Below are 27287 nucleotides of genomic sequence, written 5' to 3' on the forward strand. Positions count from 1 at the left end.
CCTGGCAGAGCGACCTGGGCAGTCATGGGTGCTTGAGGAGTGTGCTCGCACGGGCCCTGCAGGGGTGTGGGGGGGGGGAAGTGTCCTTGGTTCCAGTTTCCTCAGGAAGACCCTGTTCCATGCCTAAGAGAACCTCAGGATTCTGCAGAGCTGGTCACTGGGATCCCCAGACATACAATATTTAACACTTAATATGTTACTTGAACGTGATAAATATGGATGCACATTAACCTGCCAACGTTTTAAGGTAGAACTCTTAACTATGAGAAACAAACCCCATTTGTACAGTGGTGTGATCACAAGGGAATTTATTTTGTTCTTCCACTCCCACCCCACCCCCATGACAAGAAGTCCAGTTAGGCAGCTGCTGCCCTTGGTTCACTGGTTAACGGTTATCAGGGCGACTTTCTCTCTGACTCTCCTGGCTTGTTCCTCATGATCACAAGGTGGTGGCCCCTGCTCCAGCCATCATACCCACAGTTGCATGTGTGCTCAGTTGCTGAGTCGTGTCCGACCCTTTGCAACGCTATGGACTGTAGCCCACCAGGCTCCTCTGTCCATGGGATTCTCCAGGCAAGACGATTGGAGTGGGTTGCCATTTCCTTCTCCAGGGGGCCTTCAAGGATCAAATCCAAGTTCTCCGGCACCGGCGAGTGGACTGTTACTGCTAAGCCACCAGGGGAGCAACACTGTCACACACTACCAAAATGTGAACTGTTAAGGCCATACCCCCCGAGCCCAGCAAGGACACAGAGCAGGTGTTCAATAATTATTTATTGAAAAAAATGACCGAACCCCGACCCCCACTGAAACCATCCCCTCACACACACCTGACTTTCAAATCCCACGTGCGCAGGGCAACACCAGCCGCGCAGAGCACGAGCAGCCACACCCCCGACCTCGGCGCCCCCAGCCCCCCGGGCCAGCAGGAACCCTAGTAGAACTCTTCCTGCTCGGAGTCTGGCTCAGCACCCTGCTGGTTCTGAATCTGACTTTGCTTCTTGTACAGACCGGCCACCTGAGGTGAGAGGGCAGTGGTGGTGGAGTCAGAAGCCCTGGCGCAGCCCCACCTTCTTCCCAGCCAAATTGGCCCACAGCCCATGCTCTCCCAGAGGCTGGCCTGGTGAGGTGAGCCCACCCCTCTACCTCGGGCCTCACCTGGGCACTGGTAGTGGCCTGCTCCGGCTTCTTGTCCTCACGGACACGAATAAATCGAGGGAAGCGGAGGGAGATCCCCTTCTCACTGTCCACCTGGGGGAGGCGCGGGGGAAGTGGTAAAGAGAGCAGGCAGAATTCCCCATCCAAGGTCTCCTCCCTGCTCCTGTGCCTCTGAGCCTCAGTCTCCTGATCCATACAATGGGGCTAAGTGATGGGTCATTGTAAAAATCACATCAGGTAAATCGAGTGTTTGGGGCTGCACCAAGCGGCAGAAGAACAGGGGGCTGCTGTGGCTTCGGTTGCCATTATTATTAGGGCTGAAATGCCAGAGGGCACAGAGCCAGAGGTGGACTCTAAAACCAGACTTCCGGGTTCAAATCCCAGCTCCCAACTCAGAAGCCAAGTGAACCTGGGCATTAGGCACCCTGGGACTCGCTTTTCCCATCTATTAAATGGGAAGGTCGGTGTTTTTCTGAGGATGAGTGTGAACAAGTGCTGTGCCTGCTTCACTTGGGTGCGTGATAAATGCTGCTCCCATTGCTTGTTACCAGGGAACCCTGACTGCCCCAGGTGAAGGAGTGAGAAATTTCAAGAAGGAAACGAGGTAACAAGTATACAAGCTTTGCCTTTATGTGGAAGTCTGCTGCTAAGCAGAAATGCGTATGCCAGATTTTGAAGGATCAGAAGAAATCCCAAAGGGAGTATACTTTTAAAGTTTCCTGTTCTTCAGTTAACTAGACTTCAATATTAAAAAAATATATTTCCTGTCCTTTGGAAGGAAGATGCTAAGAGCTGCCCTAGTGCTGGTCAGTGGCAGGGAGTGGGGGTCCCCCAGGACACAGACCCTTTGGCAGGCGTGGAGAATGGAATCACTAGTGAGAGAAGTTAGCCAAGGAACATTAAAACTTGGAATGTGAAAATGAATTACCGTTGATCAAGAAACAGAGTAGTTTCTTTTTCTCGTAAATGGTCAGCAGAAAGTATCCTAAGTTTTTACTGAAAAGAACTGTTTTTAAAAATTACTTAAGAGCTGAATGTGAGACTGATATTTAAGAAAGTGATTTCAAAAAAAAAAGTGATACAAATGTGGGCTTCCCCGATGGCTGAGCAGGTGAAGAATCCACCTGCAGGGCAGGAGACAGGTTCCACTCCATGGACAGAGGAGCCTGGCACGCTGCAGTCCATGGGGCCGCAGAGTCGGATACGATTAGTGACTAAACAAAACTAATTGAATCACTCTGCCCTACACCTGAAACTAACAGAACTTTGTAAATCAACTATACTCCAATAAGAACATAAAATTAAAGACAGAAAATGTAAAAATTTGAAAGTCAGAAATCAATTTCATTGTTTTCTACTCCTGGGGAATTTTTTTTTTTTTTTTAATGAGACTGATCTCATTGTCTGAAACCAAAATAAAATGTCAGCTCCGGTCTTCCGAAGCATCACCCCGGAAGCACAGACATGGGCCCAGAATCCCCTCCCGCTGCTCTCCTGCCACTCAGTCAGCTAGGGTTCTCTTGGAGGGTCTCCTCAGGGTCCCCCAGTTACTCACCAGGCCCCGGGCCGCAGGGTAGATGGGGGACAGGGAGAGGTCCGCGCACTTCACCTCCCACACGTCGCTGGGGTCCAGCCAGTGGTCCGGGGCCACTGCGCCGTCGGCCCGGACGTAGGAGCGCGGGGTGGGCAGCACTAAGGCCTGCAGCCGGTGCGAGAAAGGGGAGAGGGTCTTGGCTCTAAGTCAAGGATGAGGCTGGGGGAGGGAGGGCAGTGAGGAAAGAGGGAGAAGATGGGGAAGGGGAGACACAGACACCCCTCAAATTAAAACACTGGCAGGGGCGAGGGGTGATGAAAGAAACAGGAGGAGGAAGAAATGGAGACCCTGGGAGCCGAGACAAGAAATTAAAGGCAGAGAGAGAGAGAGGAGCAGAGACCCAGAGACAGTAGTCAGAGGCCAAGAGAGACAGAGCCAAGACGGGAATCAGAGACACAAACACGCAGGAAGCCGGAGCGTGCCCCAGACGCCTGGCACCAGGATGGCGGACACCCCAGGACGAGGGGCTGCACTGGCATTCTGAGGGCAGACCGGGGGAGCCAGCAACACGCCCGGCCCTGAGTGCGGCAGACAGGGCTCCCTGATGGCGTCTCTGCCCGGAGCTGGGACTTGAACTTGGACGTGCTGACTCCCCTGGCCAAGCCTCCCGGAGGGCGAGGACCCCGAGCAGGTGGGGAGGGCTCACCTGGAGCCTCTGGTGGTGCTCTTCCAGCTCCTCGTCACTGAAGCCAGTTCCGAGCTGCGAGGAGGACAGGGGTCAGTAGCTCTGCTTCCCCCCAGCTCCCGTGGGCACAGGATGAGCCGGGTCTGCTCCTCCCTGCCCCCCGCCTCCGAGGTCCACCCGGCACCTTGCAGATGGCCTGGAACTCCTCGCTCTCCTCATCGTACGAGGCCAGCAGGAAGCCCCCGTACCGGCCGGCCCGTTTCCCCTTGCCCAGGTAGGCACCAATCACTACAAGGTCCAGGGTGTCGCCCACACCCTCGAGGTAGTCCTTCTTCAGCTAGGGGGAGGGAGGGCCGGAGATGAGGGTGGGGAGTCAGGTGTGGACCCCACTACTGGTGTGGGGGGCGGGCTGGGTGAGAAGACCCAGGACAGACACTGGGAGGAGAGCGGATGAGGAACAGGTTTCTCGGCTAAAAGGCTGATGAGCAAGGGGCCACTCTGATGAGAGGAGGAGGGGAGATGGAGGGGATGGGTCAGATGGGGAGACTTCGGGGGGGTCACCCCAGATACCCCCTTCCTTCAGTATGGAGGGACACTCCACTGCTTCACAGGGAAAACATTTATCCACTCATTCCATAAACTAAATTAAGTGCCAACTGTGTGCCAGGCAGGAGCTTGTTCCTACCCCAGGGCCTTTGCACTTGCTGTGGCCCTGCCCCCGACTTTACCCTGCTCGTTACTCCCCATCTCTATCCCATCTGCATCCTGGTTGACCTCCTGGCAGAAGGCAAGAACAGAGAGCTCCCCAGGCTCCCTCATCTCGCCATCTGGGACACCCAGACAGGCGGTTCTCCACCAGCCCTTGGTGAATTTGCTCACGGGGAGCAGTGAGGGTTGCAGGGCCAAGGCAGCTGCTGCGGCAGGTGGGAGGGAAAGAAAAGAGCCAAGGGCTCCAGAGCTCGAATGGGGCGAGGTGGGGATGGGACGCAGACCACCCAGCAGGGACAGGCTTCTGGGCCCAAGCTCAGCGGGTAGGTGGGGTAAGGGGGTGGGTGGCACCTTGAGCCAGTTGTGCGACCTCTTGGCAATCTCGTAGGTGGCGTCCACATCCAGGGTCTTCACCATCAGCCCCTCGCAGGAGTCTAAGGACCACAGGAGGGCCACGTGAAGCCCCGGCTCACAGCCTCGCCGCAGCCGTGGGCGGGACTCTGGTCCAGTTGTCTAAGGTGGGGCGGGGTGGGTGCAGATCACGGAGCGGGGAGGGACAGTGTGGAGGGGCACAGACCTCGCAGGACACCCTCACCTTTCACCGACTGCTCCAGGAACTCGGCAATCTGCTCCATGTCCTTGGTGTCCAGGGAGGTGGCAAAGACGAACTCGCCCTCTGTCTCCACGAAGTTCTCCCGGAGCAGCTGCCGGCGTCGGGAGAGGGGCTCACGTACCAGGGACTGCAGGGCAGGATGAGAGAGAAGGACGTCACCATGAAAATAAAGAGGAAAAGCCCAACTTCGGGCGAAGCAGGAAGCAGGTGGGTCACAGGTCACCCTGTGGCTGATGGAGATGAGTGTGAAACGGGGCGTCAGTTTACATTTTAGGCAATGCTCTAGTGTCTGGCTTAATAGAGGCTGGATTCTCACACCTGCTCCCGCCCTCAGGCTGCAGTAGGTTGTTCTGGTTGCAGGACAGGCACACAGACGGGGAGGTGGAAAGGGGAGGCCTCAGGGGCCACACTTTGAGAGCCGCTGCCCAAGCGTGGCCTCCCAGCTCAGCCCGCTGGTTCCCAGGTTTACACACCCCCTTCCTCCCCCGACCACCCGAGACACAATGCCGGAACTCACCTCTCCGTTGAGGTAGATGAGATCGAAAGCATACAGACACACCTGCACTTGGATCTCTGCCGCATCCACCTCCTGTGTTGGGGCGGGATGGAAACCCGGAGTTGGGGGTGGGGAAAGGTGAGATGGGGCTGGGTGGGTCCCCTCCCATCACACCCGAGGCAGACACCCAGTCACCTGCCACTCTCCCCTTCTCCCAGCTAAAAGGTTGCATGTCTATAAACACAGCGGTGATGCCAGCCGCTGGCACTGAATTATTATAGCAACCATCTCATTCCTCTCTGCAAGTTATTTGCTTGCCCAGCCTCCCTCACAACTAGTGGGGTGACATGACAATTCTGACCAATGAAAGTAAAGAAGTTTTCTGGGGTGCAGGTTGAGGGAGCTCCTGGAACAGATTTTTCATAATAAGAAAAGAACCCTTCCCTCCTTCCTACTTGGCATGCTGGGATAAGAACGTGATGGCTGGAGCTGTGGCAGCCGCGTTGTAAAAGGCTGAAAGAACTACATTCCAATTGACAGCTCTGTCTGTCTGGGACAGGGCAGGATTGGGTGGAAGATGATGGCAGGTGCTGGAGTGGGGCAGAGGCTACCTTGCGTTTGCGGGTGGTGAGCACTTGGAATGGTTGGATCTGCTTCTTTTCCCGGTCCCAAGCTACAGCTTCTGTGTCCAGGATGAAGGATGTGACAGATGGGAGTTTAATCTGAAAGGTGAAAGGGGAAAACCCAGAGCTCATGAGAGGTGGTGGATGAGGCCAAAGACAGATGGAGAGAAACCAGTTTCTTTCTCTTCTACATGGAGAAGATCCAATGACAAACTGCTGCCAGCCTTAGAGACACGTGTGAACACAGACCCCTTCCGTTCCCCACTGAGAGGGGAAAAAACTAGGTTTTCTGAGGACTTACTATGTGGTCCCACAAGCTGGAAACCCAGGAGCCTTTGTTATCTTCCTCTTCTGCCCACTTTACATTCAATTCAGCCGTGAACTTGTCCATTTTCTCTCCTCCATTTTCTCTCTGAAACCTCTAAGTCGTCCATTTGCCACCACCTCGCCAAGCCCAGTCCAGCCTAAGCCACAGCATCCTGCCAGTCCCCCTGCTCCTGCACTGACTCTGTCCAATATACTCTCCTCACAGCAGCCAGGCTGCTCTCAGCAAACCTCACATCAGCTCGGTGCTCACCCCTGCTGAAAACACACGGCTCCCCAGAGCTTTGGAACCTCTCCTTGGCCAGCCCCCGCACCCCTTCACCTCACCTAGCCCCTCAGACTCACTCTCTGCAGCCCCACACACAAGCCTTTCTGGTTCTGGAATGGACTGTGCCCCTCCAACCACAGGGCCTTTGCACATGCTCTGGACTTGAGAATCTGCATGGCTCCCAGGGCCATCCACACTATCCTGGGCTGTGTTTCGTGACGGCCCCATCTTCCTGACACCAAGGCTAGGACTTATTCTGTTAAAGGCTCAGAGGACGCTGGACCTTTTCTTCAGAGACTGATCTCTGAGTGTACTCAGAGGCAACAGCAGGGCTCTGATGAAGACCTGCCTGCTCTGCCATCTGGGTTAAAGTTGCTGCCTCCAGCACAGGGCTCAGCACAGAGCAGACACCCAGTAAATACTTGAATGAATGGGTGACAGAAGCCAGATCTCACCAACCCTGTACTGTGACCGCTTACATGAAGCTCTAGCACAGGCAAGACAAATTTATACCAACGAAAAAAGCAGATCAGTGGTTGTTGCCGCAGGAGATGGATGGTGGGGGTGGGGAGAGGGGCCTGCCTGGCATGGGGCATAAGCAAACTCTCTGGAGTGATAAAAACATGGAAATGTTTTATATGTTGATTACGTGGCTGGGTGACCTTATCCAAACTCTTCAAACTCTATACGTAAAGTCAGAACCTTTAATGGAAACTACACCTTAAGTTGGTTTCAAAAATAAACAGCACTTAGCACATCACAGGAGCTCAATTAACGCTTGCGCTGCACTGTCCCTGTCCTCACTGCTCTAGGAAGGAACAAATGTCCTCATTAATTATGGAAGGCTACTCCTCTGCGGGCTTCCCTGGTGGCTCAGTGGTAAAGAATCTGCCTGGACTAGGGTTCGATCCCTGTGTCAGAAGATCTCTTGGAGAAGGAAATGGCAACCCACTCCAGTCTTTTAGTCTGGAAATCCCATGGACGGAAGGGCCTGGCAGGCTACCGTCTATGGGGTCACAAAGAGTTGGACATGACTTAGCAACTGAACAATAACAAAGTCCTCTTTGACTGAGATCTCCTAAAGTAGGTCCAAACAGCCCTTGGGAGCAGAGACAGCTGGCTCCAGGGCCCTAGAGATCCAGCCCTATTTACAGACTGTGCGGCCAGCGTGCAGGTTTCATCCCAAACCCTCCCCCCATCAGAGCGTGATTCTGCCTTTCCCAGCCTCGGCTGCACCAGTGCCCATGACCCGGTGCTGCACGGGTACCCCCAAGCCTGAGTCAGCCGGGGGTGATGGGAGGTGCCCGGAAAAGTGCTAACTTTCCTCATGGGAGGAGACAGCAGCTGGAACCCCTTTCCCATCTGTTTTTCTGTCTAGAAGTGTGGCGGCTACCTGGAGACCAAGGGGCCAGGCATTGGGATGAAAAGGCAACAAGCAGAGGACAGCAGACCCAGCTGGGTTCGGGAAGACCTTGGCCCTCAGCTGAGCCAGCCCACGGCCACCCACCTTCAGATTTAATGGGGAAAAAAAAAATCTGCAGGCGTTCTGTTATCTATAACCCAACACACCGCAATCTCCTTCCAATCACTCCCGCTGCACCAGGCCGGCCTGGCTGGCCCTCCGTTCCCTGCTCTCCTACTAGCACCCCCACAGACCCCCCAGGTGGAGCCGGCAGCAGGAGCTCACCTTGGGGATGCGGCTGATGATGTCGGGGTACCTTCCGGTATTGTCCTCCTGATTCCTGCTGAAGATCTTCACTTCCCCGCCTTCCAGAACGTGGATCTGCCACCGTGGGGGAGGGGAGAGGGACTCAGAGACGGGCCCACCCCAGAGAGCCCCGACTTTCTCTTCTTGACCCCACTTCCATGGGCAGGAGGAACTGATGCAGAGACCTGAGTGAATCCTCTCCTGGGTTCAGAGAGCACCTCCAAGGCCTGTCTGTGGAGCCCCTGCCACCTCATCTTCATCTCCAGTCCACACCCTCCTCTCCCGGCTAGCAAAGGTGCTTTGCTGTGTGTGTGTGTGTGTGTGTGTGTGTGTGTCTGTCTGTGTGTGTGCGCGCACACACGCTGATTTGTCTGGATGTTGTGGTGCTGTAAATAACATTCTGGTTTTTATGATTTAAATGTATTCATTTTAATATGTCTGGATCACAGTCCTTGAGCAGAGCTATGGCAGCAGCAACGTGTATATTACCCCAAGAAATAGTAGTGTATGTGTGTATTACATATGACTTCAAATATATATGTGTGTAAGTCACTATCGCTGTCTTGAGTCACCTTACTGGTTTTCTGCTCAGCGCTGTATGTCGAAGATCCATCTACGCTGAGTCTATCGAATCTATTGCGCGCAGCCTGTACCACAGGGTGGCGCCCACCCAGCTCGCTTACCTGTCCCCAGGTGAGATCAGGGAGCGCCTCCACTCCCCCCAGGACAGAAGAGCCCCACAAGTATCCTCATAGCCCAGACCAAGGCCGTCTCCGACCCTGGGAGCCGGGACACCGTCCAGGTAACCTGAGGGGGACGCAGGGCACCTATCACATGAACACGCCCACCGGCAGCCCACGCTTGAGCTCCCACTACCGTGGGTCTGGACTCTGATGACGTTACCTAGTGAGATCTGTTTTCAGAGGAGCCAGTCAGGTGGCTATTATCACACCACTGCCTGGAGGTGGGAACTAACGCCCCAAGGGCCGTGCGAGACCAGATGAGGAGCCATGGCGAGCCCAGCCGGCCCCGAGCTCGGGTCTGAGGGACCCCCTCACCTGTGCCCTCTGCCCATCGTATTTGTACTCGCAGGTGAAAGCTGCCTCCTCAAAGCGCTTCAGGACCTCGCTGACACCCCGGGTGGGGTGGGCCAACATTGGTTTCAGGGGAACCCCTGGGAGGGGAGGAGAGAGTGAATTCAGATAGAATTTACTGGGGGTGGGCGGTGAATTCGAGGAGGCAGGGTAAAGACTGCTAATCGCACTCAGAAGCGATGCAAGCAACACCTGGGTTCTGTCATCACAGAGTCTGGCCGCCCCCTTCTCGAAAACTAAAACAGAAATGCCAGCAGTCTAGAGCAACAGCCTTAGGATGACGAAGTGCAGAGAGAAGGAACTTGGGTGGATGAGCCCTGGAGCACGGTGCGGCCCTTCCCCTGCCGCCTGCCCCCCTCCGGGCCCTCCCGTATACAGAACAAGAAGCTGTCTGCCTGCCGCCTGCCCCGCTCCGGGCCCTTCCATATACAGAAGAACAGGAAGCTGTCTGCCTGCCGCCTGCCCCCCTCCGGGCCCTTCCGTATACAGCAGAACAAGATGCTGTCGCCTGCCGCACGCCTCTCGGTATCTCGGTACAGAGCTCCAACACAGAAGCGGGGACTCCATGGAGACAAGGCACTGCTCAGGGGACAGGGCTGACTTCAGGGGACACGGGGTGCTCTCTGAGCAGGGGGCCCTGTGCTGGCCACCCCAGAGGATGGAGGGAGGGGAGCCTGATGGCAGCCAGCCTGGGGCGAGGCTGTGGATGGATGGCAGGGGGCAGGAGGGCTCTCGCAGAGGCCAGTACCTGGGCTCAGTCTACAGTGCTCCGGGAGCCGCTCCAGGCCGTGTTCCAGCAGCACGGGGACGATCCGGTCCAGGTCAGGCACCTCACTGGGGCAGGGAGCAAGAACAAGGCAGGTGGGGGTATCCTTCTAGAACCCAGCTCGCTGGCTGCGAGATCCACCACTGCCTGCCTGTCACCCCTTCCCCGGGTCGGCTCCTGCCTCCCTCGACTCCCCTCATCGACCCATCTGTCGTGGTCCTTCATGTTTCTTCCAGGTCAGCCTCCACCTCCCAAGACTCCAGTTTAACTGGTCTGGGGCCAGCCTGAGAGCAACAGTCTGCAGGTCTCCACGCAGGGGCAGAGTCCTCTCCATGACCTTGTGTCACAACCCTCACGGTCTGCCCATCACCAGGCCCCGTCTGGGCTTCTCATGGCCTTTCCACATGCACAGTCCTGCCTGGAACTCAGAAGCCTCTGCATGCTTCTCTCCTTGGCTGTCAGGATCTCCGCCTCTCCCCGTCCCTGTGTCCCCGACTCCCCGCTGTTGGCCGCCTTCCTGATCTTTGTCACCTCCCCATGCCCAGAACCCGTACCATCTGGATCCCCACCCAGGGCTCTGTCACCAGCCCCATGAGGGTTATCGATGCTTGCTGGCCGCTGGCCCCTCCCAAGTCACCCACGCCCCCCGGGCTCCCCCACCGGGCCCCCAGGTCTCACCAGAAGGTCTGCTTCAGGATCATGCCTTGCTCCTCCAGCCACGTCTTTCTGGCTTCTGCCGTCTTGCCCTTCCCGGCATCCACCAAGGCGGGGGGGCATTCTAGGATGAACCCCAGAGGAAGGGGCTTTGGGATGGGCCCGACCCCCCTCAGCCACCCCCAGGTCCACAGTGGGTGCTGGTGAGAGGTTTCTCAGGGAAAGGGGCCTGGAGGGGCAGAGGGAACCGGGTGGGCGTCAGTTGGCCAAGTTAACGCAAGTGGTGGGTGTGGGGCCGGCCATCGGGGCTCACCTTGACTGGGGGGCGTGAGGCTCACAGCCTGGGCGAGGGCCGCCAGCACCGACTGCTCGGCCAGCCCGAGGCGCAGTCGTCCGCTCAGGGCTCTGGGGGGACAGCGGGTAATGGGGATGGGCCTGTTGAGCCCTTTGCTCCTCCCTCCTCCAGTCTCCCCACCGCGACCCTCTCCTCTAAACCAGAGCAGCCACCAGAGCTGGAAGGGACCCGCGATCACACAGCCCCACTTGACAGAGGAGGAAACTGAGGCTGGCCATGAAGCGTCACGACACGGGCAGTGCCTACAGGCAGAACTAGGGGCCTGGCAAGGTTTCCGTCTCTCTCCTCAGCTGCCTTCTGACAAAGCGGAGATGGTGCAGCCGGAGCACGGCCGGGCCTGGAACAGCCTGCCCCTGGGTGCCAGGTATGATGGCCAAGAACCTGTCCCCACACGGGCCCTGCTCGAGCCAGCGACCTCTGGCAGGAGGGTGCACCTCCTGTGCCTCCACCTCCCCTTCTCTAAACGGGGGTGAGGCTCACAGCCCCCCGGAGCTGCAGGGAGGAGCTCATGGCAGAAAGCGCAAGGCACAGGCCAGGGCACCCAAGAAACACCCCAGTGATGGTGGCAGGCAAAGGCCCCCACGCAGGCCAGGGCAGACATCACTAATCGACCGCAGCACGCTTCACCGAGCCCAGCCTTCTCCAGCCAGCACTGCTGAGAAGAGGAGCGCCTGGGCTCCGTGCCCAGCTCATGGTGCTCCCATCCGAGGGCGGTCAGGGCACCAGCAGTGATGCGCCTGCCAGCCCTCCTTCCCACCTCACAGGCCCACACCCTCACCTGGCAATGAAACGCGCCTCTGAGTGACGGCAGGCCACAAAGAGGCCTTTGATGACATCTATCTTCTTGGTTGTGGACTGGAGAGAAGGGGGCAGGGTGGTCAGTAAGGGGCTGAAGGGAGGGGGGCCATCCTCACTGCCTGGGGAGCTGCCACCCTTGGAGACCTGCCCGCCTCCCACCCCTGCTCCCCAGTCCCACCACCCGGAGCACAGAGAACAGTTAGAAGCTGGCCCTCCTTCTGGCCTCCCACCCCGGCTCTGCTCAGCAGGTGTTCACAGAGCCCCACAGCCCGCACTACATCGGGGCTATGGTCTCTGGAGGAGAGAAGCTCTAATCCTAAAAGTACGACCGAGGCGACCCAGCCCTGAGCGATCGAACCAGAGCCTTCCGGGTCCCCAGGAGGAGAGGGTCTGGGGAGGGCCAGCTGCCTGCCCACTCACAGCGCTGCCTGCCAGCTGCGCGATGTCCCGGAACTTGGCGAAGACGCCGGCGGCGGTGAGTGCGGGCGGGGGCAGCACGAGCCTCTGGGTGCTGCGGCTGCTCTCGGCCACCAGCCCCACATCACCCTTCTCGGCCACCTCGGCCCGGACGGACTCCAGCTGCCGACCTTGTGGGGGAGAGGGAGCGGGGACTGAGCACCAGGAGGGGTGTGGCTGCCAGGCTCCCTTCTCCAGAAGCCGGGATGATGAGCCCATCTACACTAGAGGGGTCGTCTGGGGTGGCATCGTCAGTATGGAGATGGGATTTAAAGCCCTGGATCTCAGCCCCGACTTCCTCCCTGGCCTCCTGGTTTCCTGTCCATCCTCCACGCGGGTCCAAAACTGACCCTGCCTGGGACCTTTCCACGGTTCCCCGACGCCCTCACAGTAAAGATGGAGCACCCCAGGCCCTGGGCAGGCAGGCCCCGCCCACTCGGTCAGCCTCTCCTGGGCACTGCTGGGCCCGCCCACAACTGCACTCTGTCCGCAGCTCCCCTCGTGGCTCTGCTGGTCAAAGCCCTTAAGGACCTCTGCAACCTCCATGAGCCCCGACCCTCAGCCTTGCTCTGTGCCTGCAGCCTCCCCCTCTCCCACCTGGTCTGGGTACAGAGCTGGTCCTGATCTCCACCCCCCCCCACCCCGGCCATCTGGCCCCTCCGCTCTCAGCCCGTCAGTGGCCCCCCTCCCAGTCCCTCCCCATCATCTCCTGGCCTCTCCACGTCCTCCCTGGAAGCCCCTCCCACCCGGCCGGGGTGTCCACCACCTGCGCCTCACCCGTGGCCTGGGCCACCGCCTTGAGGAGGATGCCCTCTCCGATGCCGAGCTCCAGGCCCTGCTGGGGCGGCCCCAGGCGGTTGAGGCTCAGGTAGAGGACGGGCAGGAGGTCGGCAGGTGACAGGGCCACCACGGAGCGCAGCAGGTTGCTCAGCGTTTCCACCATCCGGAGCCTGGAGGAGGGGATGGGGGCGAGACCACCTGAGATTTCAGGGTCACGATGGGGTAAGGGAGCGTGGTGATAAATGCAGGAAGAGACGAGGAGAGGGCTCCCGGCCAGCACCTGGCGTGTGACCCGAGCCACAGGGGCCGTCACAGGCTGCTGGTGAGAGAGGACCCCATCTGACAAGGAGGAAGGGGACGATCACCTCCAGGAAGTAACAGCTGATGCGTATGGACTGTTTTCCGGGTGCCAGGCATTGGTATTAAACCTTCAAAGTGCTCTCTGACTCCCTAAATTCTCACAGCTGCCCTGAGCTAGACATTATTTCATTTTACAGGTGAAAAAACTGAGGCACAAAAGACTATGTAACTTGCCAAGGTCACAGAGCTAGTGAGTATCGGGTTGAGATAGGTTCTCGCTACAAACAAGACATGGGTTCTCTCTAACACTGAGGATCGGGAGTATCAGCCAGGCTGCAGGTACTCTTGGTTACTTGAGCTTAGTATCCAGTTCCTGCCGCCAGGCCTGTCTCCCCACGCCAGGGATCACGGGTCACCCTCCTGTCTTGCTCTGACCAACAAACCAGGCAGAAACAGCGGCCTGTGGCCGCTCTTGTGGCCAGGACTGTGGTCTCGTGTGTGAGGGTGCAGCTGAGCCAGGAGGGGGTTAAGAGGATTAAACAGCTGGAGGCACAGCTAGCGCCACTGGGACAGAACCAGGAGAGGCCCCCCCGGCCCCGGCCAGGCGGTCTGGTTAATTACCGAGCAGAGACCTCCTCAATCTTCTCGAATGCCCGGGCCACAGCCAGATAAGGGACCCTGGGGGAGGAGAAGGAAAACAGGAGCATGTGCACACCCACACTGCCCCCGCCCACCCCCTGCCCCCACACGCCTCCCGGTGAAAGACCTGCTGACCCCCAGGTGCTGGCACACATCCTGCCTGACCCCTGCCTGGGGTTCTCTCTCTCCATCCCCTTCAGAGCGGCCAATGGTCTCCCAAAAAGTCTGAGGGTTGTGTGGGGGGAAGGACTGGCAAGTCTCTCATTGAAGCCTCTGGGGACAGGGCCTCCTGCAGTGCCAGGGACCAGAGGAAGGGTTCTGGGGAGGGCCACGCCTCACCTCTGGCCTGCCTTCCAGCAGGCATCTTCGATGGGGTGGTAGTTGTTCTTGGCAGGATTGTAGCTCGGTGGGTCCAGGTGTCTGTGGAGGGAAAGGGGAGGCTGCAGGGTAGATGCCTGGGTCGAGGAGTGTGAGAGTCGGGGGTGAAAAACAAACAAGACCAAAAAGCAGAAGAGAATAAATCATTTTAGGTTTTAAAACATTTTTAAGACAAAAACCAAGTAGGGGGAGAAATCAGAAAGGCAGATGCTGCTTCAGAGGACAGTTGGGGAAGGCCAGAGGAGACACCCAGGCAGAATGATGTGAGGAGTTAGCAGAGTGGGGACCAGGGAGAAGAGTATTCCGGGAGGGGAGCTGCAAGTGCGAAGGCCCTGAGGTAGGGACACGCCTGGCATGTTGGAGGAACAGGAAAGGGGTCAGTGTGGTTGAAGTGGAGCAGTGTGACCCAAATATTGTTCAGTTTAGTCGCTCAGTTGTGTCTGACTCTTTACGATCTCGTGGACTGTAGCCCGCCAGGCTCCTCTGTCCATGGGGTTTCCCAGGCAAGAATACTGGAGTGGGTTGCCATTTCCTCCTCTGGGGGATCTTCCCGACCCAGGGGTTGAACCCGTATCTCCTATACTGGCAGATGAATTATTTACCACTGAGCCACCTGGGAAGCCCATGTTGTTCAGAGTCCACTCTGAGAGGCAAGGAACCCCCAGCACCTCTGAGTCAGACCCGCCCTCACTCTGGCTGGAACAGGAGGAAGGTGCAGTCCCTGGATGCCCCAAGGAGCCAGGCACTGTGCTAAGGGCACTCCATCTGCTAGCAAATCAGTCCTGCAGGCAGGGACTCATCTACCCCACCAAGTCACATAAGGAAACTGGGCACAGAGTGGTTAAGTAGCTCACCCGAGGTCACGCAGCTAGTAAGCGGCACAGTTCTGAGACTGTTCTAACCCTCTACATCATACGTGCCTCGGGAAATGCCTCACACCCACCCCCTTAGAGCCACTGCAGTCCAGACTCTGCAGTCACACTCATTTGGGTTAAAATCGCTGCTCTATCAGTGACCAGCTGTGTCCTATTGAGGAAGCAATTTCCCTCTGAACCAACCGTATGATGGAGCTACCCGGAGTCCCTGCCCTGACGCGTCCTGAGGTTAAGGAAGAAATTAGGAGGAGAGTTCCCTGTGCTTTGTGGGGAGCAGTTTTACAACACTGACTCCCCAGCCTCAGACCTATGTCTCTGCCAAACGTGGGGTGAGGGAGAAGACTGCCGACTATTTATAGCTCTTCAGCTGATTCTGTGCAGACAGGGCTGAGGATGGCTGAGCTGGACGGAGCACACACAGTGAGTTGTATGGCCTCAGTATTTGAGAAGGGGTCACCCTCCTGGCTCTTCCTATTATATTACAAGGAGAAACGGCAGAGCTGAGGTGTAAGAAATTCTGCAGCCATGCTGCCTGGCTCAAATCCCAACTATGCCACTCGTCTGTGGTCTAAGCAAGGCAATCAAAATTAATAACAACAACAGCTACTACTTGCCAAGTGTGGGCATCGCCAGACGTTAGTCTGCAAACCCTCAGGAGGAAACTGGCCCAGAAAGGCTAAGTCACTTAGCCAAGGTCACACAGCTGACAAAGGTGGAGCTGGGATTTCCAAGCACTCCAGAGCACTCTCCTGCCTCCACGCCTCACTTTTCCCATCTGTGAAATGGGAGTCCCAACAGAATCGATGCACAGGGTTGCTGTGAGGCTTCAGTGCCATCAGGATATGGAGGGCACAGTGTCTGGTGATGGGCACACCGTTTACAGTGGATAAAACGGTGTGCTTTCTACCATTAACAAGTCTTCATATTAAAGGTGAGGAAATTGGAGGTCCTGACAGTTTGTCTGTCTCCTGGAGGCAGCCATCAGTGATCAGGCTGAGAACGGTGTAAGAAAAACGATCACAGTATCCCAAGAAGTAAAAATCAGGACATGGAACTTCATGTCAGACGCCAAGTTGGTGAGAGAAACTTACAAGTAATATAAGCACGGATGCATGCCCAGAGGCACAAGAGTGGTGCAGAAAAGAGGCCCAGCTTAGGAATCAGGGGAACTCGGCTTTCAGGCCTGGCCTTACCCCCACCCTCCCTGTGTGTTCCAGGGAAGACGACCTAGCTGCTCTGGGCTGCTGGTTTCCATGCCTGTGAAACGGCTAAAACACCAGCTTCTGCACAGGCCTGCAGAGACGAAGTAAAAAGGCACAAAAGAAACCTTTCGGATGTGATTTCATACAGAGGAGGCTCAAGAAAAGGAGCTGACCGTTCCTACAGCGCAGTCACGTTGCTGAAATGAGGCCATGTAATCTCACTAATAAGGTTCCGACTGGGGTACAAAGTTGTCATTAAGAACCCCAAATTTTTTATTAGAAATTAAACCTGAATCACAAAATTCTAACACTGAAAGGATACTAGGTGATTACTGGTCTCCGTTTTGGAGGCCCACCTACAATCAGACCGGTGAGACCTGGGACTCACTGGCTTACTTTGTTTCCTCTGCTGTTCTCTTAATGGATCCTGACTCACCCCTTGGTCTCCTCCTTTCTCAGAGCACCAGGTCCTTCTTCTTTCGCTTCTTTTTTGACAGCTGGCTTCCGGGGGGCTGGGGAATGAAGCAGGGGAACAGTGGACCCTTTCTCCTTCCCACAGCCCCCACCTCCCAAGAACTCTCCAGGTGGCATTCGCCCCATGCTTGGGGCGGGAACACGGCAGGAGGGGCGAGTTAGGCCTTCTCACCCACAGGGAGGCCGAGCTCCTTGCAGCAAGACCCACCCGCCTCTTCCCTGCACGGCCCTGCGAAGTGCGGGTCAGACACTCACAGAAGAAACTGCTGAGGGTCTTTGGCGCTTTGGGGGGCAGCTGAGCCTGGCCGTCCTCCTGTGGCTTCTGCTTCACCGTCACCTCGGGCTCTGAAACGCTTTCTGGCGAGGACTCTGCTGAAAGTGAGAGAGGTCAAATGGTGATGCAAACTTTAAAAAAATGTCTTTTTTGGCCACAAGGTATGTGGGACCTAGTTCCCTGACCAAGGATGGAACCCAGGCCCCCTGCATTGGGAGCACAGAGTCCCAGCCACTAGACCCCCCCCAGGGAAGTCCCCGTTGCCTATGATTTCTGAAAGATAACTTGTTGGAGGATGACCAGCTCTTTCCCCCCCACATGTGTGGAGAAAAACAACAATAAAAATAACAATAGTAACAAAACCTAAAGTTTCTCCTAGAATTTGCTTTCAGACAAGACATTGGAGAATCTTATTGAAGTCTTATCTAAGCCTTATTTACATTAACTGCCCTCCAAAGACATGTGACCTCCCCAAAAAAAACCAGAGAGAGGGGGCGCCAGGGAGGAAGATGGTCAGACACTCACTGGCGGTCTTCTGGGGCTCAAGGGGCATCGTGGGCTGGTCCCCGCCTTCCGCTTCCTCCTTGTTGCCCCCTTCAGGCTCTGGGAGGCTTTCTGTTGGTATCTCTGCTTCTGATGACAGACAAAAAAAGCAGATAGCAAAAAGTGTCACTGTGAACCCCTCCCCAAGGGCATTTGAATTCCCAAGACACTCTGCCCCATTTTTTCTTTGCTGTGCTAACCACAAATGTGTGAAGTGATGGGAGGTGTGAGGGTTGGTCACCCCTGGGCCACATGGGGACCTTGAGGGAAGCCAACCCCAATGCTTCCTTGTATAGCTGAGAAACGGGGAGGGCCAGGCTTTTATAATTTTTGGATTATTGAATTTTTGAATTATTCATGGTGAAATAGAACTGGAAAGGGTTCAAAATGCCAATGATAACTTGTTAGTGATAAAAATAAAGCTTTTTTAAGCTGACTGAAAAAATAAAAAATCCCCACCTCCAGGGTAATAAAAATAACTGCATCAACTGACTTGGGAATAATCTGTCTCAGCAGAAAGAAGTCATCCTCTGACCTGGCCCCCAAAACCCCTGGACACAGATAAGGGCTAAAACTGCATGATTTACAGTTTGTTACTGACTAAAAACTGCCAACCAGAAATCAGATCTCCACCAAATTCAGACCTTACCTGGAAAGGACAAACCCAATAAGGACCTCTTATTAAAACAAATGACGCTGACAAAGACTGATTATTATAAACTTGTAAAGGCCCCAAATGATCTGTGGATCAGATGTTTATGGATGTATTTCCCAGGTAAGATATTTCACATTTTCAAGGCAAATGGGTTGGACACTGTGTGACCTACTAGCTCAGGGCATTTCACTTGTCATTATTAGATCACATTCTTGGTAATTCATGACATAGCTTTCTGCAAAGCTGGGTACTCATGGGCGGTGTGGTAAAAACCAAGTATTACATGAAAATCAACATGAACAGAAAACACGGACAGCAGTTTTCAACTGGACTCCAAGGTCTGAGCAACTGTGCAGTGCCCAGGAGACATCCTGTTAGAAAGCAACTGTGACTATTTAGGAGTGAAACATTATTTTCTTTCCTTTCAATGCTATGTATATTATTTTCTCAAATGCCCAAGCTGCTAGAACATAAATAAATAGTTGTTTGGACATAACTCGACACACTGAACAGTAAAGGCCTTGGGGCAATGAGGCAGTTACTAAGACACTATGGGCCCTAGAAGTTTGTACACTTCTCTGCTTTTTGGCAAAACTTAAAGACAAATCATTTAGAGGAAAATATTTTCCAAACGAGAAATAAAAAGAGAAAAATAGGAAACTGTATGAATTAAGATGGCCAAACTAATGTATTCCAGAATGCTTTCATGACAAAATTCCCTGGGCGGTGGTGTGGGATTGACGGACACGTGTGGATTCCCGGTCAAAGTGTCAAATCAAGTGGGGTCCCCACACCCTGTCCTCCCAGACAGGCCCCCACCTTTCCAGATCCCACACACACAGACACACAGAGTTAGCCTCTCCACTGCTTCCTCCCTCCCGACCAGGGTCTCACCTTCTTCCTCCTTCTTCTTCTTAGTTTCTGGGTCCTCGTCCTCATCCTGCTCTTTCAGCACATCTCGAAATGTCCGTTTGGGAAGCTGCTTCCGGGCTGGAAAGACAAAGGGCTCAGTGTGGCCTCCTTGCTGGCCCACCGGACCCGCCACAGTGGGCTCAGACCCCCGTGGTGATGGCCCCTGAGAAGGCTCTGGGGCCCTGCCCTTTTCCGCCTGCCCCCCCCTCCCCTCCCCCCCAGCCACCGCCCTGGTGCAGGCCTCATCCTTCAGGCTTCTGCTTCCTGGCTGTGTGACCGTGGCAGGTAGGTTCCTTCATCTTGGGAGCCAGCACCCACCCTCCTCTCTGCCTCACCTCTCGCCACACGCCATCCTCAAGCCCTCCCTGCTCCCCACATCACATCTCATTCAGAGACTCCCAGGTGTGTGGGATTCCCCCACCTGCTGTGCTGATCCCACCCCCAGGCCTTCACATGTGCTTTTCTTGGCAGCGACATTTCCCTGTCACCCTTTCTCAACAGAACCGACCCGACCAAGACCCTGATCCAAGACTCAGGCCAGACTGCCCCTCCCCTGGGCCCTGCCTCAATCCGCAGCTACTCCCGTGCAGGCTCGTCATTCCTTATAGCAGCACCGTCAGTGACACACACTGAGCCACACGTGTCATCTTAAACTTTCCAGTGACTACACTGAGGAAAGGAAAAAGAACCAGGTGAATTTAAGTTTGGGTAATCTTGTTCACTTAACCCAGCATAACCAAAATATGATGATTCCAACATGTTTCAAATATTTAAAATCAGTATCATTCTTTTTCCTATGCTAGGTCTTCAATATCTGATGCACTTATAAGCACATCTCAACTGGGCACTGAATTTTCATCAGAAATACTTGATGTGTTTAGATTTCATACAATCTACCGGTGAGAAAGCCCAGAGAAGGGAGGTCATTTGCCCAAGGTCACACAGTCAGGGGTTGGTGGAGCTCTTAACCACAATGCTAAGACCAGAGCTGTCAGGAGGATGGCTCAATGGTGGAGAAATCCACAGGTGGACAAAGACAGGCAGCTGAAACAGCGTGGCCCGGGGGTCCTTACCTGTGCGACGCTTCGGGATCCCTGATGGGGAGACAACCGCTGGAGAGGGGTTGGAGCGGGAAGGGCTGCTCTCAGGCAGTATGACAGGACTGAGAGGTGAGGCCTGTGGAGAGTCTGAAGCAGGCTTCTGGAAAGAAAGAGAAAGAGCAACTCCTGAGTTGGAGGAGGAAGGAGGCAGCACCCAGCTATCAGTTTCCAAAAACTTGAGAGAACAGAGTGATTCAGCCCCAGCTCTGGCCTCTTACCTGGGCCATCACTCCACTATCCTATGTAGTTTCATGGTCCCAGACTGTCCCTATTATGGACCACGGTAACAATTCTTTTTTTCCCCTAAAGTAACAAGATCTTTGATTTTTAGCTAAGCATAATATGGCCCAACCAAAAAGTGGTGGCTCAGATGGTAAAGAATTTGCCTGCAATGCGGGAGACTTTGCAGGTCCCCGGGTCGGGAAGATCCCCTGGAGGAGGGCATGGCAACCCACTCCAGTATTCTTGCCTGGAGAAACCCTGTGGACAGAGGAGCCTGGTGGGCTACTGTCCACAGGGTCGCAAAGAGCCAGACACGACTGAGCGACTAAGCACAGCACAGCACATAATAGGGCCCAACCAAAAACTTCCCAGACTCCCTTGCAGGTAGGTGTGGTCAGGAGCCTGAGGACTATACTTCCCAGACTCCCTTGCAGCTAGGTCAGAAGCCCCAGGTCTACCCGAGCAATGTAAGGGCAAGTGGTTCAAATAACATTCACGTAAATGCAAGTGGAGTGCCCTGCTCTTCCCACTGGCTGAAGGTGGGCATTCACTTGGATGACTTCATCTAAGGATGGTGAGCAACAATACAGAAGCACCTTGGGGCAGACTGAGTCGAGGAAAAGACAGAGATGACAAGAGGCGGCTCACAAGGTGCCTTGGAGGCTTCATCAGGACTGTCTTTGTCCTGAGCTGGCAACCCCAGGTTTGGGGGGAGGGGAGAGCTGAAGACGGAAGTGGGGTGAGCAGTGGGGGAGACAGGATGTCCATTCACCATTGACAGACTGAGAAGTGCTGCACTTCGGATGTTATCTTGAGAGCAGCCAACAGGCAAGAAATGACCTAAATGAGGGGAGCAAGTGAACCGATGCACTTGGGAAAGATGGAAAGCCTTCCTCCACAGCAGGCATTCTCTCCCATCACTGTGTAAATCAACTCACAGCACCTCCATGGCCACCTGTGATGGGGGAAGCTACCCAGAGCTGCTGGAGCCATCTGACGCTGCCTGCCAAGGCATCACCAGGGCAAGAAGCCACACCAGGCCCCAGGGCAGAGGCAGGGTTAGGAGCATAGAAACCAGGCACAACCACTGAACTCCTCTGCCCTCTGGGGCATCAGTTCCAGAATTTTCCTGAGTAGCTGCTGCACTCAGCTCCAAGGCCAAAGGGAATGACGCATCTGGCAAATGGGGGCAGGCTGCTGGGGCCCCACCTGGCTTCTTGGGGTGGTGGGGGCTTCCTCCTCCTCCTCCTCGCCCTCACTGCCCAGGACCCGGGTCGCCTTCCTCCCCGGCCTCTTCACTGGAGAGTCGCCCTCGGACACCACTCTATTCCGCTCCTTCAGCGCCACCCTGGAAAGTGAAAAAATGGAGGTTTTTCCAGCAGACAGAGTGGAGACGCTGCCCCCAGACTCTCCAGCAATTTCATTATGTTTCATTCCCTTCCTTGCCTTTCAAGCATGCAATGAACATTTTCGAGAAGCCTCCTTGGCATATATATTTTTTTAGGCTATGTTGGGTCTTTGTTGCTTTTCTCTACTTGTGGTGCATGGGTTTCTCATTGCAATGACTTCTCTTGTTGCAGAGCATGGGATCTAGGGTGGTCAAACTTAATAGTTATGGCTTCCAGCCTCTATACTGCTCAGGCTCAGTAATTATGGCACATGGGCTCAGTTGCTCTGTAGCATGTGGGATCTCTCTGAACCAAGGATTGAACCTGTGTCTCCTGCATTGGCAGGCAGATTCTTCACCACTGAGCTGCCAGGGAAGCCTTCAGCATATACTCTGAAATACCCATCCCCCTGTCCCACTTCTCTGGAGGGCTCCTGTGTGCCCACCCTGTGGTGGGCGATGCTGGAGGAACACATGAAGTCCCTACCGAGGGCAGACGATGGCCTCCAGTATTCCTTTGGAGACTTTCTTTCAGTCAGTCATGTAAGACTCTGATCCTCTAGGTAGGGACTACACTTCCCAGCAACATAAAAACAAAAAGGGTGGATCTCAAAGTCAGAAATGTTGATAAATCATGACCTGATCTTTATCACTTGCTGAGCATCTTTTATGAATCAGGCCCTGTTCTGTAAGTTGTTAGTGTGTTAATGCATCAAGTCCACACTGAAAGCCTGATACAGATCATGATATCCCGTTACCCAGGAGGAAACTAGGCGCAGGAAGTGAAGTTACTCTCCCAGGGTCCCAAACTGGGAAGGTGAGCTAAATCTACCTTGAATGGTCCAGGGACACAGTCTTCCCAAGAACTTATGACAAGAATCGTGGCGGAGAGAACACTGTTCTGTTCTCTTCAGAAGCAGCCAGTGGCAGGGTCCCTGCTTTGTGAAGGAAGTCTGCTCCAGATGAAGTCAAGACACTGGGCCAGAGTCCTGAAGACAACTCGGAGGTCCTGGATCCAACTATACCTGAAGCTGACACTACCTTTAGCCTTTCAGGTTACAAGAATCAAAAATTTCCCCATGGAGGCCTGAGACATTCTGAGTCGAGTTGGTTAACACTTGCAGCCAAGAAAGTCCTGACTGATGAAAGGAACAGATTCACGACCTCCCAGCCCCAGAACATACTTCGGAGAGGACTCCATTTCTCTGATGCTGTTGGATGTCTCCTTCTCTGGCTTCTTCACTTTGCCCTCTTTCTTGGGCTGGAAAAATGACCTGGAGGAGCAGAAGAGGGGGAAGTGAATGATAATAGTACCAATACCCCTCCAACACATGCTACATCCCACAGCTTCCGAGGTCTGTCCCCATTTCTGGCACACCACAGAAGACTTTGAACAAGCCCCTTACATGGATGAGGAAACTGAGGCTCGGACAGAGGAGGCAGCACTATGTACTTTTCTGCCTCAGCTAACGTCTCACATGAGACCTAGGACACATCCCAATTTCCATTCTACAAGTATTAACTGTGCACTTACTATGCGGCAGGGCCTGTCCTGGGAACCCAGGGGCACAGGAGCAGCCCAGACACATAAAGTCCCTGCCCTCAAAGGGCTGATGCTCCAGGAGTAGGTAGACATTAAGTAATGTGTTCATTGCTTAGTTGTGTCCAGCTCTTTGCAACCCCGTGGACTGTAGCCCACCAGGCTTCTTTGTCCACGGGGAGTCTTCAGGCAAGAATACTGGAGTGGGTTGCCATTTCCTTCTCCAGGGGAACTTCCCAACCCAGGATCTGGGTCTCCCACATTGCAGGCAGATTCTTTATTGTTTGAGTCACCAGGGAAGCCAGTAGCTAATATGAAATGTTTGTGGAGGTGTTATGTGCTCTGGAAAAGGTAAAGTAATGGGCCCTCCCTTCCACCCAGGCATTACTGGCCCTTTATGCTAGATCATACTTTGTTGTGGGGGGCTACCTGGGGCACTGTAAGATATTAACAGTTTCCTGCTTTTACCCACCAGATGCTAAGGGAAGCCCCCTCTCCCTCCAAGTGGTGACAACCAAGAATGTCTGATATTCCCTGCTGGGGGCGGGGGTTGGAAACTGCCTCAGATTGAGAACCACAGGGCTAGGGTCTCTGAACCTTGCAGCAACTAAAATTCTCAGTTACTACACCACCTGGTTTTCCAATCCCCCTCCCCACTCTCCATACTGCTCAACTCCTGGAAATTCCTACATGAAGACTAATCCAAGTTCTTCTAAGATAAGGGTAGAGGTAGAGACAGGAGCAGAGAACTTGGAGAATGGAAGCTGCTGGTGAGTGGGGTGGGGGTCCTTACATGATACTTCGCTGCATGATGGTATCAGAATTCTCTCCCCCCTCCTCCTCTTCTCTGGTCACCAGTTTCTGAAAAGAACATCCAAAAATACTTGATGAAAATACTCATTTTCGTGCAGAGATCCAAGCACAAAACACACTGATTGTGTGGAGATCGGAACACACACACCTCTGATGGGAGAGGAGAAACCTTCATGAATTGAGATTTGGAGAAATCACCCTGAAATCTACATCATTTGGCTCCAACTTCACACTGACAGACCTGACATACGGGCTATCAAACATAATATGCAGCTGCTTTAACCAACTAAAGAAGAGAATGCATTTGCCAGAAATAAAAAGTCTACTCTGAAGACAGGGCTAAAAGCCTTCCTTCCTATGAACCCAGACTAGCAGCTCTTCAAAGACAAGGTTCCATTTCCCAGGCCATAATGACTGTATGTATATGTTAATCTTTTTCTTCTTTTTGAAACCTTGAAAGAATGTGTTCCTGGTCACATCTGATATACATTCTTCGCTCTGTTGTTTAGTCACTAAAATGTGTCTGACTCTTTTGCAACCCCATGGGCTGCAGCCCCCAGGTTCCTCTGTTCATGGGATTTCCCAGGCAAGAATACTGGAGTGGGTTGCCATTTCCTTCTCCAAGGAATCTTCCTAGCTCAGGGATCAACCAGCATCTCCTGCACTGCAGGTAGATTCTTTACCATGGAGGCCCACTCTTTGTTCTAACAAGATATAAATCTGCTGAAAACCACACTTCACTGGAGCAGTTCCTCAGAACTGAAAGGCTTTCTCCTGGGCTAGAATCCTCCATTTGGCTCAAATAAAACTCTTTTTCCATTCCTATAATATTATTTCTATTCCAACTTCAAATGTTCCCCAGTCCTTCCCTAAGTCTCTAAGCCAGTCAATGCTCCCTCTTTTCACTGTCCTTCCCCATCATGTCCTCCCTTCCTTACTTAACTCTGGCAGACTCCGGTACACCTTTCATCGCTCTCTGGGCCCTGCCTCCTGCCCTCGTCTCACCGGGCAAAACCCCGAAGCTGCTGACTGAAGCCAACTTTCCACACCCACCCTGTTCCTGCACCCGCAGAGGAGAGCGGGACTGGTCGCCAGGAGTCCTTCGGGTTGCGGTCCGAGCCTCTCCATTTCCCCAGACCATTCAATTCTCCAGCTCTCTCAGGCTACACTTCAAAGCGGCTTCTTCAGCCGCCAACACCGACTCCACCCTCCGCCGCTGAGAAAATGCAAGCCAACTCAAGAAAGGCAATTTCCCACCGCCTTATCTACCTCCTGCTGCGCCTGCGCACCACTCCGAATCCCAGCTGTAGGTACTTTGACCACCCAGCTGTAGGTACTTCGACCACCCAGCTGTGCTCTCATCTGAGATAAGACCCTTGACCTGCGCACCAGATCTCATGCCCTCTCACCTCCTCAAACCCTATGCTCCAGTAACCCCTCCTTTCTCTCCTTTAGATCACTTTTCTCTATTAGACCATGCCTATCGATTTACAAATCTGCGGTGATTTGGCCCATCTTAAAAATCAAACAAAATCCCTTCTCTTGAGCCTACATGTTCCAGCAGCTATCACTGCATCTCTCCTCCCCTTTTCAGAGACGTCATAGAAGAACTGTCCCAAGGCATCATCTCCAGTCTCTCTCCTCCCATCCCTGCTTGAACCTTCAAGTTTCTCCACATCCCTCAGCTGGCCCTGCTCAAGGTGATAGAGGATCTCTGGGTTGCTAATTCCGGAAGTCACCTCCTGTTCCTCATCTTGGCCCATCAGCAGGATTAAAAACATCTGACTCCTTGCTCCATTGAAATTCTTTCTTCATATCACACCCTCACTTTGGTGTCCGTAAATAAATATTAAAAAAAAAAAAATTCAATGACTCATATTTCTAGTTTTCTATGCTGATATCTCCATCTGGATATCTAACCAATATCTCAGACCCAATAAAACCAGCTCAAGATCCTTCTCTCTTCCCTCCTCAAGCCCTCCCTCCACCATCCTTGGCAATAACAAGCGCAGTGTTGTGTGTGCTAAGTCGTTTCAGAGTTTTGCGACCCTATAGACCTTAGGGATTTTCCTGGCAAGAATACTGGAGTGGATTGCTATGCCCTCCAACAGGAGATGGATCCTCCAGACCCAGGGATCGAAGCTGTCTTTCAAGTCCCCTGCATTGACAGGCAGGATCTTTACCACTAGCGCCACCTGAGAAGCCCACAATAAGCCCAGACCTTTCAGCTCCCCTCCCCTGGAACCCACCCCTTCACGTCTCTTCCCTTAACTCCGCCCCCTCAAAAGGCCTTTGCTTTAGGTCTAGATCTTACCACTGACTTGCCCCACCCCCCGACCCACCTCCTTCTCCCTGGACTCTCCCCTTAAAGCTGACCCTTCTCCTTCAACCTTTTCCCCGGCCCCGCCCACTATTAAACTTTTCCCTAGACCCACCCCCTTCCAGGTGGGCCCGCCTCCCCGGCCCTTCCAACTTCCGGATGACCCCGCCCACCTACAGCCTTTCCCCGCCCCCTCATCACTATATAACCACGCCTCTTTCAGGTAGTCCCGTCCATCCAGGCCTCCCTTCAGATCCTGTCCCGTGCCGAGTTTTCGGTCTTCGTCTACCTTCTACCTGATCCTGAACCTCTGACGGACGCCTCCCGCCCCCTCCGGCGGTCCGCAGCCCGCGCACTCCCCTCCGCAGCGCGCTCCCAGCCACCTCAGCGTGCCCCCCTGTCCTCTCCTTTGCAGCCGACCTACTCAGCGAAAGCTGGAGCCCCGAGTTGCCGACGCGCGCTGTTCAACAGCCCTGAAGCCCCGCAAGGCTGGTGCCACTTGCCTCGCACCAGGCCCGCTCGCCGCTGTCCTGAGCGTCTCGCCCGGAACCTCCCGGCGCGACCCCGCAGTCCCAAATTCGCGCCACCGACTTCGCGCGCAGACTTCAGCGGGCGGGGGCGGGGCCGAGTCGA

General features: G+C 54.5%; 1 protein-coding gene across 4 annotated transcripts; it reads right to left on the reverse strand.

Annotated features, from left to right (window-relative positions):
- Positions 1-784: 784 nt before the first annotated feature.
- Positions 785-27277, reverse strand: LIG1 (DNA ligase 1). 4 transcript variants are annotated; one of them, XM_065926417.1, is made up of 28 exons: positions 27158-27277; positions 24315-24382; positions 23166-23255; positions 21804-21942; positions 20346-20472; positions 19255-19350; positions 17688-17795; positions 17144-17257; positions 16851-16926; positions 14299-14379; positions 13942-13998; positions 13018-13190; positions 12205-12371; positions 11765-11841; positions 10945-11036; positions 10656-10755; positions 9960-10045; positions 9176-9291; positions 8097-8192; positions 5806-5916; positions 5216-5287; positions 4681-4825; positions 4437-4519; positions 3562-3714; positions 3399-3452; positions 2714-2857; positions 1159-1251; positions 785-1018 (listed from the first exon to the last, which is right to left on the reverse strand). In XM_065926417.1, exons 2-28 carry the CDS (start codon positions 24329-24331, stop codon positions 935-937), a joined length of 2751 nt encoding a protein of 916 aa, XP_065782489.1. In that variant the 5' UTR covers positions 24332-24382; positions 27158-27277; the 3' UTR covers positions 785-934. The 4 variants fall into 4 exon arrangements, with proteins under 4 accessions (XP_065782489.1, XP_065782486.1, XP_065782487.1 ...); XM_065926414.1 differs by having other exon boundaries at positions 17144-17260; XM_065926415.1 differs by having other exon boundaries at positions 17144-17260; positions 27079-27268.
- Between the last annotated feature and the right edge of the window lie 10 nt (positions 27278-27287).

The sequence above is a fragment of the Muntiacus reevesi genome, chromosome 2 (genome assembly GCF_963930625.1).
Source record: "Muntiacus reevesi chromosome 2, mMunRee1.1, whole genome shotgun sequence".
NCBI classification, from domain to species: domain Eukaryota; kingdom Metazoa; phylum Chordata; class Mammalia; order Artiodactyla; family Cervidae; genus Muntiacus; species Muntiacus reevesi.

Coding starts and splice junctions, on each gene's coding strand:
- LIG1 (XM_065926414.1), bottom strand. Junction 13,999..14,298: donor TGCTGGAAGGCAGGCCAGAG/GTGAGGCGTGGC, acceptor CTCCTCCCCCAG/GGTCCCTTATCTGGCTGTGG. Junction 4,826..5,215: donor TCATCTACCTCAACGGAGAG/GTGAGTTCCGGC, acceptor CCTGCCCTGCAG/TCCCTGGTACGTGAGCCCCT.